Genomic DNA, 18092 nt, shown 5'->3' with positions numbered 1-18092 from the left:
CTCAGCTGCCGGAAGGAAGGCACGCAGGGCAGCGCTTCCTTTCAGACAAGGACGCGCTCACTCGCTCTCCATTGCTAAAACAAAGGTGGTGCCTTAGAGCACCTCCCTGCTCTTTGGGGCTACAGCTTCAGAGTCCTGAATTCTTGATTCTGGCTGCCAGCAAATCCATCAGAAAGTTACTGGTAGTTCCTTAGCCACCTGCAGTGCTGCACTTGGGAATTGCACATAGGGAGAGATCTGCAAGTGCCCTAAAAGCCCTAAGCCCTGCCCATTGCCCAAGATGGATCCACAGAGTCTTAAGGCATGGATTACTTCTTCTGAATCCTAGAAAGAGCAGCGGAGAGTGTGGTCAGAGGTTTGTGGGTGATAGCTGAGACACAACTGTTACCAAGTGGACAAGGCAAAATGTCAGCGGCCCCACATGTTCTGTAACTGGCTCCCAAGGGAGCAGAGAAATGGGCTGTTGGAATGTCAGTTCCTAATTACTGCAGTGCCTAATCACAAGGCAGTTTGGCACAGCTCAGCTGTATCATTGCAAAATCACTCGCTTCATGTGCGTTGTTGTCTCCTGCCACCAACTGCTCAAGTTACTGATTTTCAATGTCATTTTAGGTGGCCATAAAGAAAATAAATCTTCAAGGACCGAGAAGGATGGAACGAAGCATTAATGAAATCCAAATCATGAAGAGGTACAGGAGTCCCAATGTTGTGAATTTTTTAGACAGGTGAGTGGTTCTGGTCTTATCCCATGTGTGCATTTACATACAGCAAACATAAGAGGTTAAAAACCCACTTTGGTCAGTGGCAGATAGTAAAGCTGTTAATTTTTATTTATTCATATCTCTCTACTCATCTCCAATGGATGAGAAGAGAGTGCATCCCTTCTGCATGAGTCTTACCTGGCACACCTAGTTTGAAAGTTATTCCAAAATTATTCAAAATCTGGATCAGCTGTATCTTCCTTAGTCATCAGCCTCAAAGTTTACTGCCTCCACATAGTTTTGGGATTGATTTTTTCAAGTTTCTGAAGTGCTGATGAACCGTCCTAAAATGGATTTCCCTTTGATTGTTGCCACTCTTTGCCATTGCTGGGCATGCCAGGAAGACTAGGTGCTTATTTCCAGAAACACCATGCCTGACAGGTTTTTTATCTGGGCTGTTTCTAAACTGCATTTTTCACTCACTAGCCATCTAAGACATCTCCTTTTTCACAGCTGTGCTTATCTCCTTGAGACTGCAAAGATTGCAAACAATGCACAGCCAAGAGGGAATATCTATTGCTATGATTCTGTCCTTGTCACAAAGGCATTTGGAAGTAAGAAACCTGGAGGCAAAAATCAACGTAGCCATGCATGCTCATCTCCACGGCCTTCTTTCCTTCTTTCAGCTACCTTGTGGGTGAGGAACTCTGGCTGGTGCTGGAGTACATGGACGGAGGCACCCTGAACGATATCCTCAGCACGACCGCTCTGTATGAAGATGAGGCAGCAGCCATCAGTCGGGAGGTCAGCAATCCCATCTGTGTTTCCAAGGGCTTGGGCAGGATTGTCTGGGAAACAGGGGCTCAGACCTGCAGTGATTTCCTGTGCCAAGCTTTGGTTCTGTGTTGCTGGTGTGCTATGGGCAAGAAAAAGCATCTCAAGTGAAAGGCCTGCCAGTGCTCCTGCACTCCCTGTACTCAGTGCCAGTACTCTTCTCTCCTGCTGTTGTATTCTCGCTCGGGCTCATGTATTTGTATTTGCTGTTCTCCACCTTGCCTCTCTAAATGTTTGCCTGGAGTCTGTCTTCACTGCATTCCTTGCCTGTGAAAGCAAAGGTGCTGGTGGCAGGATTGGAAATGATCAGCAAAGAAAAAAGAGAGAGACTCGTTTCTCTCAGGCCTCAGCATACAAGGACAGGAGTGCAGCCAAAAGGCTCTTTGCTTCTGAGCACATGCACTGCAGCAGCAGTCATCCTGGCTGGTTTGCAGGGCACAGTTTATAACAGCAGGTGCTGTTGCTCTTTCAGAAGCTGACATGCCTTTCCTCAGAAAGGTCCTGCTCTTCAAGTGCTGGAGCAGCAAGCTCTTCCTCTCAGTGGCACTGTGTTCTGCCATTACTGCCCATTCCCCTGCAGAGGGAATCTTTTAGGTACTTTGTTGCCTTTCTTGTGGGATGAAATCACATCACTCATTTTGGCCCTCCTCTTTCTGTTTTCTCTCTCAGTGCCTGCAAGGACTGCATTTTCTTCACTCAAACCATGTGATCCATCGAGATGTGAAGAGTGACAACATCCTTCTCAGAACCGATGGTTCTGTCAAGCTGGGTCAGTGTATTCTTGGTCAGGAGCAGCATTCCAGGGATGTGGGTGTGGGGCTGCTTGGAGTGACAGCCAGCTCCCCTAAATGGGGCTGGTGGCAGCGCAGGGACACCCGCTGTGAGCTGAGGGCACAGTTGCAACGTGCACAGAGGTAGGACAAGGAACAAGCAGTCAAGAGTGGCCTTGCTCTGTGTGTGTCCCTTCCAGAGGGAGGGAGTTACAAGTCTAAAGCTTCCAAAGAACAAAAGACACTACTGGCGACAGTGTAAAAAATGGGGGGAGTTTAAAAGTCGCCAATGCCAGGAATTCAACAGCACATTTTCCAACTTCTACTGGGCAATTCTTTGGCTTGCTTTCCTAATTGCACAGAATTCAAATAGAAACAGAGTTTTGCTTTCTCCTCAGGTGATTTTGGCCTCTCTACTCAGCTCAGCCCTGAGCAGAGCAGACGGTGCTCGGTAGTCGGGACTCCTTGGTGGCTGGCGCCAGAAGTGCTGACAAGTCAACCATATGGTCCCAAAGTGGACATATGGTCTTTTGGAATCGTGGGGATTGAAATGATCGAACAAGAACCTCCCTACTGGAACCAAAGTCCCATCACGGTAAGGAGCAAATACTCACTGATCCCACTGTCTTTCTCACCTGTCCCTTGTCCTGCGTGCCATTGGACAAAAGCCCATTGCCATCTGCCTGAACTACTTCCACCAAGGTCCCCTCCTAAAAATGTGTCTGCAACACATCAGCATCTGCTGTAGTTTTGGTTTCAGCAGTGGGGGAACTCAAGCCTTACCACATGCAAACAAACTCCAAACCAACTCTATTCTCAGGCAACACTTTCCTTTGGCTTTTAAGTGGTTCCAGTCCTTTGGCTGTGGAGATGGCCTTAATAGCAGAAAAGAAGCATCTGACAACTGCTGTTATCTTTCCAGAAATGAAGGAAGGCAACACAAACCCAACAAAGTTTCTAAAACTGTGGTCTTTAGAGATGAACCTAACTCCCTGTACAGTTTCTTCTCACTGGGAAACATGCCTGAAACCTGGGCATGAGAGTGTAAAGGCCACTGAGTCTCTTCTGCTTCCTGTACAGTGCTGCTGAAACACTCAGTCACTGTGTTTCTCTCCTAGCCAAAGGCACATTCTCTGTGTCACCAAGCCAGAGCCTGGTGATGCAGAGAGCCTGCCAAAACCTCCCGTTTCTTTCCAGGCCCTTTCTGGCATGGGCCTATCATTAATGCATTGACTTGAGTAGCCAAATGAGCAGAGGGTGGCCATAGGGATGGCACCTCTCCTTCTTCTGACCATGACAGTTTTTCTTTTGCTGCAAAATGGGAAGCTGCAATTTTCAGACTGCTGAGACAGAGCTGCAGGTGGCTCGTTTGTGCCCAAGCAGCAATTTTCATCCCAATACATTTGTGCAGGCATCTAAATGTGTCTCTGTTGAAGATGAGATTGCAAATGTTTATTTCCTTACCTGGGGATTAATTGATGGATTCCCTTTCTTTCCTTCCAATTACCATTGTTTTCAAAAAAAGCACAAAAGGTATGATGAGTTTTGTTCTTGGGCACGTGCGCTTAAAGGACCAACAAGCACTGCAGACATGCCTTTCATGTACTAACCCTTGAAATTAGTTTGTATAGCACAGTCCCTCTTTCAAAAAGCCTCTCAAGCTGGTGTGAATCCTTATGGAAGCAAATGTGCGTTTACTGATGTAGTTCCTATTAACTAGCACAGTCAATGAAATCAGCTGCCAAGGCAAGATCTGTGGGATGGTGGAAAAGCTGTGGCTGCATCAGGTTTGGGTTTTCTGGTTGGTAAAGGAAAATGATCTCTGGGTCTCTGCCAGGGCAGAAACTGCCACTGAAGAACAGAGGTTAAACAAAGGGAGGTGGGAGAGCACTTAGAGATGTGAAAGCAGCAAGTGGAGCCTGGTGTCTCCTTTTTCTCCAGGCTACACAACTGATAGCCACAGTAGGGACCCCACGGCTGCAGCAGCCCAACCGATTCTCGCCTTGCCTGCGTGACTTCCTGAGCTGCTGCCTGCAGAGAGACGAGGAGCAGCGCTGGTCTGCCAGGGAGCTCCTGCAGGTAAAATGGGAAGGGGCTGCAGGTGAAACAGGTTCTGAGGCATGGGCTCCTCCTCCACTCAAGTCCAAGGCATCAGATGAGCCCCCTTCCTCCTCACCTCCATTCTTGGTGCTCTTCAAATGAAAATGATGAGGAATCCTAGACTGGGCTGGGCTGCCAGGGCCCTGTAAAGGTCCTCTGGTGAAAGTATCCTGCAATGAGCAGGGACATCTTCAAAGAGATCAGGTTTCTCAGAGCCCTTTCCCACTGGAGCCGGAATGGTTGCAGGGATGGGGCACCTGTAAGCTCTTGCGGGCAACCAGTGCCAGAGTCACACCATGCTCTGAGTAAACAAGTTATGATTAGATCCTGTTTGTGTTTAAAAATATTCACCCACATCCTATTGTAACTGGCCCTGTTAAAAAATATGTCCCTCACTTTCTTCAAAGCCACTCTGAAGTCTTGGAAAGTGGCAATAAAGTCTCCCTGGTGCCTGTTCTTCACAAAACTGAGTAACTCCACCTCTCTCTGCATTTCCTGAGTCAGAGAGCTCCTCTGGCTGTTTTGGTCGCCCTCTTTTGTCATTTGGTGGTGTGCTCAGTTTTATCTAATGGCAAAAGAATTGAAGTAGAGCAGTGCAGGGTACAGAGACATGAAATGGTGGTGCAGGAACCCAAGGAAGCCAGTCGCAGCCTAGGGGTCAGAGATTTGGCTGTGGGCAGGAGGGGTCCTGGGGTGCTCACTGTGAGCCTCCTGGGGGCCCTGGTTTGTGCCCCCCAGCCCACCCTTAGAGGTTTCTGCCACGCAAACAGGGACAGCTGGGAGGGACTTGTACCAGCCCCATCTGCTGCCTGCCATGCTCAAGCAGACAGGAACTGTGCCAGAGTTAGTGCCAGGTTGTGTGGCAGAGAGGGAACTGCAGGGCCCAGTGCCACTGGGCTGGCCCTGCTGGGAAGGAAGGTGCCATCCAGCACACGAGGGGCAGGGCATGGAAAGGTAGACACTGCTCTGTCTCCCTGTGGGAATCAGCACAGTGCCTGTCTTTCAAAGAGAGGGACCAGTGTGAGGCTTTAGAGATACCTGAAAAGAAGAAACTCCAAGGACAGAAAGCACCATTTCTAGAGCACTGGCAGGGCAAAAATCCTAGCAAGATGAAGACACCTGGATAAATGGATGAGTGGGATTCTGGGCCACATTTGCCTGTGATGGCTAAGTCTGGCGCATAAAGATGGAGGTCTAGATGGTCCCATTGGTCCTGTTCCTGCATCCTTCTATAAGACAGAGGAATCCTATGAAGCACTGAGCTTGTAAAGTCATGTTGTTGATTTGTTGATTTGTTTTTTTTTCCCTTTGGGCAGCATCCATTTGTAACATTTGCTGAGCCTGCGTCCAGCCTGGTGCCGCTGATTGTTTCAGTGAAGAAGAGGAGGGAGACAAGAATGTGACAATCACATCAGGACCATTTATTCGTCAACCACTTTAGAGTAGGATTGTAGGTTAGGATTAGGATTAGGATTAGGATTAGGATTAGGATTAGGATTAGGATTAGGATTAGGATTAGGATTAGGATTAGGATTAAGATTAGGGTTAGGGTTAGAGTAGGATTGTCTAATAGGAGTGCAGAGTAGGATTAGAAATGAATACAGTTTCTGAAACCACAAGTCACCTTGAAGATTCCCTTCCTTCTCACTCTGCGAATACGCTCAAGAATTTCTTCTGAATTGTCTGTTGTTTCTTAAAGGTGGAAAGTGACACAATGTCTTTGACATGGTGTGAAAGTGAGGAAGAAGGATGTTCTTCATTCATCCTCTCCAGACCACACTGCCTTTGGAATCTGGCCCACTGGTCTGTTTTTGGCCAGCTTTGGTATTTCTATTTGAGGCAGAAAGGGCAATGGCATTTGAAGTCAAAACCAAAAGAAGAATGAGGCAGCCCAACACCCTGTGCAGATGCAGGCCTTCAGCTGTGACTGGAGAACATTGGGGCTCCTGCCACTTGGATTTGTATCCCAAAATGCAATAATCTCTTTGGCTGGAGGAGAGCCTTGCTCAAGTGAGAAAGCAGAAAGATCAGAGAGGGTGCTCGGGAAGGTCTCCTGTGGTGCAGAGCTGTCAGCGCCTGTGAGGTGAGAGCGGGCCCAGCCTTGGCTGGGGTGGAGCCCCAGCAGAGCCCCGGCACAGGCCGGAGCAGGCTGAGCCCCGGCAGAGGCAGGCTGGAAGGAGGCCCTTGGAGCTGCAAGAGGCAGCAGCCGGGCCCTGGGTGCCTGTTCCCGGCAGTGGGCGAATCCTCCGCTCTCAGAGCCCAGGTGGCAGCTGGCTGCTGCCGAGGGGAAGCGCAGCCGTGCTGGGCACAGCCCAGCCTGGAGGCATTGGCCATCTGGAGTGTGCCCAGGAGCAGAGAAAGATCAAGGGCAGCCGAGGGTTGCTGGGCTGCCTGAGGATTCCTCCTCTTCTGCCGGCTGCCCTGCAACTCCTGGCAAAGGTCAGCAGTGTGTGCAGCACTCTGGGCACCGGGGCAGGGAGCCGGGCTGCTTGGCAGGCTGGAGCATAGGGCAGCCTCCTTCAGGCCCAGCTCTTGTGCCAGGGGAAGCGAGGCCAGCGTGAGGCCGGGACAGCTTGGCAGGGCACATCTGCAGGAGCCAGTGCCTCACGCAGCTCTGGGAGGAAGCGCCCGCAATCCTGCAGTTCTGCACTGAGCCCGAGCAAAGGGGTGAGATGCAGAGTGTTTGGCAGGAATATTCAGGCCCACCAGGCCAGCCTGCTTTGTGCTCTCTGGCCCACAGCAAGCGCTGTTCAATGCAGCTCACACCTCTATTGCAGGGCTGTTCTTCTTCTCAGTAATCATCGCTCAGCTGTCTCTCACTGACATATTGCTGGCTGAAGACCTGTCTCTTCCATATCCCCTATAAAAAGACCTTACTTTAGATTCTCAAATTTAGCATGCATGCATGCCTGTGTTAAAAACAACCCCCACAAATCTTTAGGAAAATCAAGACATTAAAGCAGATTTCATTTATTAATCCCACAGCAACTGCGTTGAAATGTGGGTGTATGAGCCTTTCTTCAAAATTTTCTTAAGAATATCTCTAGAGTAATTTTTGAGAGATAAGTATGCTGCCCCTAAAAAGTCCAGATTACTTGGCAAGGGGTAATTAGTCATCCATTAAGCATTCCCGCAGCTGCGTAGCATTTTCTTCTGATAACTGATCCCTGGATATTGCAACCAGCTTCTGATTTGTGTCTGCCCACTTCTTTTCCATGTTCTGAGCCAAGAGCAATAGTATCCTTGTGAGTGCATCTGAACACACTGGACACTGACACCTCATCCTATTGCCTATGTTCTCCCATGGAAGATTCCTTGCTCTTTTTTCTCTGCCACCAAAGGGGATCTGCAGTCCCTGCCGGGCACTGCTCGCTGTGGGTTGTCCAGGCAGAGGCGATGCTCTGGTGCACCTGGCGCAGGTGAGCCTCGGGCCCAGGCAGGGAGCGATGCTCCGAGCTGCCGCGGATCCGGCGGCGAAGCCGAGCGGTGCCGTGGCCTGGCTGGGAAGCCGAGCGGCGCCCGTGGCGCTGCCTCCCCGGGCAGGGCTGTGCTCTCAGCGCCGCCGGGGCTGCCGAGCAGCGCTTTCCACTCGCCTCCGCCTCTGGAGCCAGCCCCGCAGCCACGCTCTCCCGAACCGCACTGACCCGCGCCCGTTCTCGGCCTGGCTGCAGGACTCCGTGATTCCGGGCTCTCCGGGTTCCCAGTCCGCCTGCAGGAGCCTCCGCTCCTGGACCCCCGCCCTGGGCTTTCTTCTCCTACGTGTTTCCCAGGCCCTGTCCACTCTACTCCGGATCTCCCCCCCTTCACAGGTTGTCCTCTGTCTCCTGGGTTCTCCCTCCTCTCTCGGGTTTTTCCCAGTCCTAAGCTACCCCTTGTCCCAAGCTCCCTCCTTTCCCTAGCTGTAGCCAGTGGTTTTATTTGTCTCCCTGGATCTCCCCTTCTCCCGATTAGTCCTCCCTCTTCCAGGATCTCCCCCCTCTCCCAGGGCTCTCTACTGTCTTGGAAGGCTACCCACCCTTTCCCAGGGACCTCATCCCCCCTGTCCCGTGATCTCCCCTACTCCCGGGCTCGACCCCCTCTCCTGGGATTTTCTCCTTCCTCCCAGCATCTCTCCCCTCTCCCGCTCACTCCTCCCTCTGCCAGGTCTCTCTCCCCTCTGCCGGGATGTCCGCCCGTTCCCGGAGCGCCCCATGCCCCCGGCCCCTCGCCGCCCGTCCCTCGCCGCCTCGGCCGGGCCGCTCCGGGGCCGCGCTCGGAGCGCAGCGGGGCCGGGCCGGGGCCGCCGGGGCCGCGTCAGCTCCGCCCCGCGGGAGGAGCCGCGACAGCGCCCCGGCAGCGGCCCCGCACAGTCGGAGCGGCCCCGGCTGCGCCCGGAGCTGGGCCTGGGAGGGGCTGCGGCCTGTGAGAGCTGCTCCGGGCTCGCTCCGGACACGAGGAGCTGCGACCTGTGCTCGCTTAGTACCCTCAAGGCTGCCGGATGCCTTGCACTAAAGCTGGAGTGCCCGGGCTATTCCAGTCTCTTCTGGTCCTCAGCTGAGTATTGCTGGCCGCGGGTCTCTGTACGAATCACGAAAGGGACGGGACTGCTGAGGAACGCTCCTGGAGCTGTTTGTTTTCCAGCATCAGTCTCGTTACATGGTTGTTACAGTGGGAAGATGCCAGCAGCTCACATCCCTGGCAGCAGGCAATCAACTTACTTGAAAAGTTTTTTGACCACTCACACAAAGCAAGAGCATATTGACAGTAGTTCTGTGCAACCACTATAAGCACACGTAGCTTTTGTTAAAACACTGCTTGCTTATTTCAAACACTGTACCTGCTTTTGAGCCTTAAAACACAATGCACAGAGCTCCATTATTGTGATAAATAGGTATCATTCATGCTGATAAAATTTGAAAGAGTAATTGATACTGATACAGTAATTAATATTTGAGAATAATAAATAGTTAAAAAGTTGTAATGCCAAAGAAGAGAGGGAGAGGAGGGGCTCCACCCCCCTTCCCAGCAGCTGTTCTCAAGGACCACAGGAAAGAAGCTGAAGATACAGTTGCTAAAAATGAGCAAGAACCTGGTTCGGTCCCAACAAATCCTAATTATAAGGGATTTATTGCCTTGATATGTAGATGGAGTGATACGTTAGTCTTGGCTTACATTGGCTGTACTGGCTACGTGCTGGCTTGATGCGCATGTGTAACCCAAAGGTGAATTAAAGGACAACAAAGAAGACTACAGGGCCTTCATCAGTGACGACCCCCAAAGACTTGTGCGACCACCAAACCGAGTGGTGGCGCATGCGTGGTAAAGGTGGTGAGGAAGGCGGAGACAGAAAAGTGACGAACCGAAAATAGGAGGAGATGGTATTGACATATGGCATACAAGGGGTGATTTTCACTTGGCAAGCTTGTACGTGAAGTGGCAAGGGTCAAGAACTCTGCCCTCCGTACCTCGCGGTATCTTTTGCTTATGTGCTATTATTTGAACCAAATTATCCCTTATTTATATATTTTCTAAACTATTCAATTAAAATTACTGCTACCTAAATATTGTTTGGTTTTTTGGGTTTTTTGATGGGATAATTGGCCAAATATAACAATTATTAAGCTTAGAAGTTCCTAATGTCTTGCTAGAGATACTTTTCTGTAGCTTAGGGAGTCATTCCAGCCAAGCGTTAATACACTGGTGGGTCAGTATCAATCAAATTAGAATGAGGAGCCCAATTCAGCTCCACGGAGCAGCCTCTGGACTGACTGACAGAAGTTCCCAGGGAATGGGAGCTCTCCTAAGATACAGACATTGCATTGGTTCAGAGTCTGGGGGCACAGAGATAGACCAATGAGATGTCTCGGCCTGGGAGTTTTGACTGGGCTAAATGGACTGTGGGTGCTGAAGGCAATAAACGAAGCTGTTTGCTGATGACCAAAGGGAGTTCTGTTTTGTGTTACATCTCAGACATATGAATGTCCTGCATTCTACAGTAATAGACACAAACCATTGTTCTATTTGTCTTTACTTTTCTACTACTTATATAAATTTTCTGCTGACAAATCTACCGCTTAGCTCTAACGAAAGTTCTGCTTTCTCTGAGGTCTGCCTTTTGCAGCTGTCCCAGAACCCTCTGATTTCACATATTCCCACAATTCCCCCTCACGGTTCGGCTAAATAGAAGCCTTTGTAACCGTGTCGTTTATTAACTACCTTGCATTTCATAGCTTTACTGTAGTATACCTGCTTGTTACTTGCATAAAGCATCCTTCTTGCTCGCATTCAGCCTTGCTATATTCCAAGACAGCAATTTTAATGCTGTGACAGTCCAGTCAGTTCAAAGGACAAAAGTCATGTCTGATAGCACTTACAAGTGATTGTTCCAAAACAGTCTCGCCTGTTCTAAGGTCTTAATTCAAAACCTTCCTCCATGTCCATACCTTCATCCACCATCTGTGTGAGATTTTGGGAATTCTGTGTGAATCCATTTCCTGCCTCTCTCTCTTGTGTGATAAAAACTTCTTAGATTGTTTTGTCCATCATTTGTCACACACACCGACGTATGCAAGGTATTACTACCAGTATCACTGCCAAAACACCCAACATATGGAGACCTATTCTACAAGGTCCCCTTAGCCAAGGTGCAAACCTCCATCCTTGGAACAAATCATCTAACCAGGAGCCACCATCTTCTTTAATTGGAGCTGTCAAATCTTTCAGCTTTTCTATGCTTTTGAGGATAAATACAGAGTGATCAGACAGGTTCATACAACACAATCCTTCAAATTCCTCACAACCATGTCCTTGTGCCAGTAAAAGAAAATCAATTGCTGCTCTATTTGGAAGGGCAGCATGTCTAACACTATTAACATCGGTCAACATGTCACTGATTGCAGTGGATGTGCCATTAGTTTGTTTACTCAACCAATATGCAACCCGATCTAATTGTTTCAATGCCATTGCTGAAGGCAGCCGGGGTAAAAACAAACCTGCAGAAACCCTTTTTGCAGCCTTCCAAGGCGTGAAATCACTTCTACAGTTTTCACAATAATGACGAGCAGATCTTGTTCCCCTTTGTTTCTTCTTAATGACCGCTTTGGCAGTAGGCGCAATTACAGTGAGCATCCCATTGCTACATGGGCCACCTTCATGGGATGCCCTGCAGGGCCTATCTACACAGGTGAACCAACATCCTTTTGGTAACTGTCGTGGATATTGGTCAGCTTTAGAAAGCAATTCTCAACATTCTTAATAATTACACCAAAACCTTGAGTTTCTGTATGCAAAACAATGGAGAGTAACATTGTGCTTTGGAGGATCACTTTCTCACTAATCATTAACTGTAAATGTAAGGCAAAAATCCATTGTTAAAGGACCAAGGATTTCTAATTCTTGGGGTGCAGGTACTGCTTTGGTTAGTTCTTTTTCCCAAATGTTGCAATCCTATACAGAGCTCCTGCCATTGTCAATTTCACCAGGCTTACTATTGAATTGCTTTTTGACCAAGGGCAAATTCTTTACTGGCACACTGACTAGTCAGGTTGAGAAAGGCTTTTCTGTTCCGAATTAGACAAACACATGGTATCCGAGCCTGCTGCCTTGGCTAAGGTTACCCAGACATTTGGTTTTGGTTGTTCCACAGACAAATCTACACTACAAATTGACTAAAACTCTGCACTAGAAGAAGCAATCAATACTGACATTGTAGTAACATTTGATTTTGCAGCATCCTTTTTATAAGTTAATTGTTGGCTTAAGCTCCTCCCATATCCTTCTCAATTCAAAAACATGACTTTTGACCTTTAATAAAAATGAACCAAACAAAACCTACACTTTCTCCACTAGAGCTCTATGAAACCAAAAAGTGACACATTTATAAACCACATAAAATCAGAGTTTGCAGGTTCCACCGATGCACAAGGAACGTCAGGTGTGACCCGTGATCCCTCTGTTTGGCTCACACCTGTGTACTTGCTTCTACGGTCTTGAACTCGTCGAGTGTCCTGGGGTGCGTGTGGTAGATAGGGAAAAGGCGCTGCGGAAGATCACGCGATGTCACAGAAAGCCAGGACCCTTTGTTCCTCTAAGATAAGAGATTACCCTAGGAATGTGGCCCCCCTAACAGTACTGCCAGTAACTTTCCATTCCTTACCCAGTACTTTTCCATTCCCTACTAACCATAGATAAGAAGGACAAACCCCCTTTTGACGTAGAGACCCCTTAGACTATAAGGCCCCATGAGAAGAAGTAATAAACGCCTTTTGACCGTCCACCATATTGGTGTCTGCGTGTGTCATTGGCCCGAGCGGCCCTGGAGAGTGGGCCGCCGTGCTGATCCTTAGAACCAGGTCGCCTGCCTTGATCCAGAAGGCAACATTTGGTGCCCGAAACCCGGGAAGCGACTTGCGCCCGGGGAACGGGGATTCTCCTGCAAAGAGGACGGCGGCTGTGGCAGCAGGTCTAACCGCAGCGGGAGGGACGTCTCCGGACCAGCGTGGACCATGGAAGCCATAGCGAAGGTCGTAACAGAGATGCATGCACAATGGGGTATAGAATGTAAACTTAGAGATTTAACTCTCGCATTGCCGAGATTGATTAAGCTTGGGGCTATTGAAAGCCCTGTGGACGTCCTACATTCGGACGTGTGGGATAATTGTACAAAAGCTCTGGTGGAGGACACTATGTCCTCGGGCTCAGGGAAAGCCCTAAAATCGTGGGGCAGAGTTGTTCAGGCTCTGCAAAAAGCTCGACAAGAGCAAGAAACCTGGATAGCCTCGCGAACTTATTAGCCGTGCCGCAGTTGGGGGTGGGCGCGGCGACACAAACCGCGGATGTGCTTAACCCAGGCGGGCGCACGGAGGCGCGAGCGCCGGATCCCCCTCAATGAGCGGACTCACCATCTGAGGGGGGGGGAACACGCGCGGGCGTTCTGGCGGGGGCTCGCGGAGGAGGCGCGGAATGCGGCCGGATTGTCGGACCCCATAGGGATCGATAAAAACTCACCCCCACCATATGCGTTTGAAAATGGCGCCGGACCGCGTGGTCAGGGCGGAAAGGAGGAGGCGGGGGGCGGAAACGCAGTCAGCCCGCTTAACAACGCATGCGCAGGTGAGCGGGGTAACGGGGCAGCCCCCGCGGAGGCGCGTAAGACCAATCAGAGCGCTTTATTCAAATTAAGTCCTTGTAGGGCAAGGACCTCCCCCAGCAGGAGGCGGGGGGACCCCAGGGGGAGGGAACGGCCCGACCCCCGCAGGAAGGGGCGGGGTCGGAGCCCGAGGAAAAGGCAGAGGAGCCCGGAAGCATCTAGCTACTCGACTTCCGGCTCGGACTCGGACTCGAGCTCTGAGCCCGAGAAAGGGTTGGAGGATTCCGACTCAGATTCTAGCTTTTACAGAGAGAGAGCAGCGGCACGTAAGGTCACTAGCCACAGCGCTCCCGCATGGGTGAAGGAGTTACCAGAGAAAAACCGAACCCCGCTTACAAACTGGCGGAAAATAAAAATGGCTTGCATGGAATGGGCTCCGTCTGCCACTCTGGTGTTCCCGGTCCGTGTGGGGGGGGCAGGCGGAAACCAAAGGACTTATTCACCAGTCAATCTGAAAGATGTGCAGGCAATTGTTAAAGCGATTGCGGAAAAGGGAATTAATTCTGCCATGGTTTGCACATTCATTGACGGCCTTTTCGGTGGGGACGATATGCTTCCCTTTGATGTTAAGCAGACGTGTGGAATGATATTTGATGGTGCAGGGATGATCGTTTTTAAACAAGAATGGGAGGACAATTGCATCAAACAGCTATCCTTGGTAACAGGGGCAGACCATCCACTGCACGGCTCCAGCATACAGAGGCTAATGGGCACAGACCCCACTATGATCATCCCCCAGCTACAGGCTGAGGGCTTGCAGGCCCGTGAGGTTATGACAACAACCCGTGCTGCCCGAGAAGCCATCCGTAATGCTTCCAAAGTGGTAGCCAGACCATCGCCGTGGTCTTCCATAAAGCAGGGTGAGAGTGAGAGCTTCACTCAGTTTGCGGACAGGCTTCAGGCAGCATTAGATTCCTCTGCGTTACCCTCAGAGGCGAAGGGTCCCGTGCTGGCAGAGTGCCTACGCCAGCAATGCAACTAAGCAACCAAGGACATTTTAAGGTCACTGCCACAGGGGTCTAATATAGCTGCCATGATCAGACACGTTGCAAAGGAGGAACATCTAGCTCCCATTCAAGCAGCAGTTCACACTGCAATAACCAGCGTGATGGCGTGCCTTAAGTGTGGCCAGGCAGGCCACTTGGCAGTAAACTGCCCCCAGCCAAGGCGCCTATCAGCAGCTGCTCCACCACGCCAAGGGGGAGGTAGGGGGCCATGCTGGGTGTGTGGAAGGAAGGAGCATTTAGCTAAGGAATGCAGATCCAAGCCCCAGGGAAACAGGAAAGGGAGGGGGCACCTGGGCCGCATCCAGCCCCCTCCCACCTGGAATATGCAGCGGCCCAGCTACAGCAACCCCCAGTGGGGCAGGGGACCCTCATACCCTATGCCCCCACAGGGAGCAGCCACCTTTGCATCCCCCCCAGCAATACAATGGCAGAGTTGTGCAGCACCCTCAATACCTTCGCACCCCCCACCGCCACAAGCCGCGCCGGAGTCACAGGAACAGCAGGAGATGCCCCAGAGCGGGATCCCTGGGTGGCCTTGGTCATGAAAATAGGGAAGGAGCCCCTGATGGTGTGGGGGACATGCCGCCTTTACGGCAGCCAGGATCCCCACGTCATAGGGTTTCAGTTCTGGGCGGACACGGGATCAGACTGCACGATTTTTCCCCAAGCACATTGGCCCGGACATTGGCAATTCAAAGAAGTTCCCCCAGTGAACAGAGTGGGGGGGCAGTCCCGGGCATGGAAAAGCACCCAGCTGGTGGCTATAACACTTCACACGAAAAAGGGACCAGAACAGACAGTAGCAACCTACCCCTACATTTTGCAAAATTCTCCACCGCTGTTAGGAAGGGACGTCCTTTCCATGCTCGGATTTCGGATTACAAATTTATCATGAGGGCCACTGCTGTACACCCCCCGCTGCCAATCAAATTGACTTGGAAGTCATCAGACCCTGTATGGGTTGAGCAGTAGCCCTTGACAGAGCCTTGAATGGCAGCCTTGCTGGAACTGGTCGACCGCGAACTGCAAAAGGGTCACATAGAACCCTCCACCAGCCCATGGAACACCCCTGTATTCGTGATCCCCAAAAGGTCTGGAAAAGGCTATCGTCTTGTCCACGACCTCAGAGAAGTGAACAAGATGATCCGACCCATGGGTCCAGTCCAGACACTGCTACCCGCGAACTCAGCCATCCCTGCAGGGCAGCCGTGCGCAGTACTGGATATCAAGGACTGTTTCTTTTCAATACCCCTGCACCCTGAGGACAAAGAACGATTTGCCTTTTCCGTGGCGTTTCGGAACGGCGAGCGGCCCAACCTTCGCTTCCAATGGAGAGTACTTCCACAAGGCCTGGTCGACAGCCCGACCATATGCCAAATCACCGTGGACAAAGCACTGATGCCGGTCCGACACTCCAATCCCACCGCAACCATCATCCAGTACATGGACGACATCCTGGTTGCAGCACCATTGACAAGCCAAGTAGATCACCTGGTGTCCACAATCACGGAGACCCTTCAGGCCAACGGCTTCGAGATCGCGAGCACAAAGATCAAGAGAGGACCCTGCGTGACCTTCCTGGGAGTAGGGATTACAAGCTCCTATGTGACACCCCCCGAGATGAAGGTCAACCGAGACGTCAAGACACTCCACGACGTGCAACGCCTGGTGGGATCGCTGCAGTGGCTTTGCAACATCGTCTTGATTCCTCCCAAGGTCATGGACCCTCTGTACGACCTCCTGAAAGGAAAGAACCCCTGGGAACCCAAGGAGCTGACGCCGCAAGCAACGAGCTCCCTCGACTTCATCGAAAACCAGATGTCCACTGGCACGCTTGCCAGGTGGAACCCAGCCATGCCACTGGACCTGTACGTCCACTTTACACCGAAGGGGGAGTGGGAGCACTGGCCCAAGGACTCGCTGAAAAGGCCCGACCGATCCAATGGGTGGTCCTCGGAAGACCTGCTCGTGCATTCTCCCCAGGAATCGAATGCATCACCAGCCTCATCATGAAAGGCAGGAGATTCGCCTTGAAACACCTAGGGACCCAGCCGACAAGCATCCACCTTCCGTTTCACAAGCAGCCGACCACGGAGTCAGCCACAATATTGGAGTGTCTGGCCCTTGCTCTCTCCGGCTTCGGAGGAGAAATCTCCTACTCCTCCAAGCCACCCTGGACTAAGCTGCTGACCGTAGTCGACACGGACATGCCACGGAAGGTCAAGGACAGACCGCAGCCAGGACCAACGGTCTTCACAGACGCTTCCTCCATGACTTCAACCGCAGCAGCAGTGTGGCAGGCAGGAGAGCAATGGCACTGCGTCAAAGCGTGTGACCCCACACTGTCAGTGCAACAATTGGAGGCAGCAGCAGTGGTTTTGGCGTGCGGATTCTTCCAAGACGAACACCTCAACATCGTAACGGACTCTATATTCGTGGCAAGGCTCTGCCTAGCAATGGCAGGACCAGGAGTGTCAACATCAGCAGCAGCCCTAATGCTGGAAGAAGCACTCTCCTCGCGACAGGGCACCGTGTCAGTCATCCACATCAACAGCCATGACCCAGTCAAAGGTTACTTCCAAATCGGCAACGACAAAGCAGATGCCGCAGCAAAAGGCGTTTGGACCTTGCAAAGAGCTCGTCAGCTGCATGAGTCACTCCACATCGGAGTCAAAGCACTGGCGAAGAGATGCGAAATCTCGACAGCGGACGCAAAACATGTGGTAGCCACCTGCCCTCATTGCCAGAAGTCACCCCTTTGGACCTACGGGGTCAACCCGAGAGGTCTCAAGCTCTCAGAAATCTGGCAGTCGGACTTCACCTGGTGCGAACTGCTGAAGCCCCGAGCATGGCTTGCAGTGACAGTGGACACTGATAGCGGAACAATCATAGCCACACAGCACCCCAAAGCTAAACTCCAAAACCACAATTCAGCTCTGGCTGACAGCCATGGCTTGGCTTGGTATCCCCAAGCAGATCAAAATGGACAATGGCTCCAATTTCACCTCCAAACAAGTACAGGAATTCGCCTCGAAATGGGGCATCACGTTAGTGCAAGGCATCCCATATAACAGTACCGGACAGGCCATAGTTGAGAGAGCAAACCAGACCCTGAAAACCAAGATAGAAGTGTTGGCAAAAGCAGAGGGCTTTGCCAATGCCATTCCCCCAGGAGATCAGGCACGTGTGCTGGCAACCGCTTTGCTGGCACTGAATCAATTCCCTAGGGGAGATGAAACAAACAGTCCCGTTCAAAAACACTGGGCCACTCGAATGCTAGAAGAGGGCCCACAGGTAGTAATTAGAAACGAGCTAGGTGAGTGGGAACAGGGTTGGAGGCTGATGCTCACGGGGCGAGGGTACGCAGCTGTCAAAAAGGACGGCAAAATCAGGTGGTGTTGGCTTAAGTCGATTAAACCGGACCTTCATAGCGAGCAGAATGAGACTGACGAGAATTGCGAGTCTTTGTTTACAGGACCTGCTCGTGGGACGTCCTCGTGACGCGTACATCCCGGTTCCAGACGAAAGTGACAGACCACCAAGCCGTCAGGCA

The 18092-nt window shown here is 51.2% G+C and overlaps 1 protein-coding gene across 1 annotated transcript; it reads left to right on the top strand.

Moving 5' to 3' along the window:
- Nucleotides 1-618: 618 nt before the first annotated feature.
- On the top strand, nt 619-7271 carry LOC132087014 (serine/threonine-protein kinase PAK 1-like; the record flags this gene model as incomplete). The annotated part of the gene is made up of 5 exons (XM_059493039.1): nt 619-725; nt 1388-1505; nt 2205-2304; nt 2704-2900; nt 7146-7271. Coding segments are annotated over 5 exons (648 nt in total), but the record flags the coding sequence as incomplete, so codon positions are not given.
- Between the last annotated feature and the right edge of the window lie 10821 nt (nt 7272-18092).

The sequence above is a fragment of the Ammospiza nelsoni genome, chromosome Z (genome assembly GCF_027579445.1).
Source record: "Ammospiza nelsoni isolate bAmmNel1 chromosome Z, bAmmNel1.pri, whole genome shotgun sequence".
Classification (NCBI taxonomy): Eukaryota; Metazoa; Chordata; class Aves; order Passeriformes; family Passerellidae; genus Ammospiza; species Ammospiza nelsoni.
The sequence above is the reverse complement of the archived record's forward strand: the minus strand, read 5'-3'. Positions and strand labels throughout refer to the sequence as shown.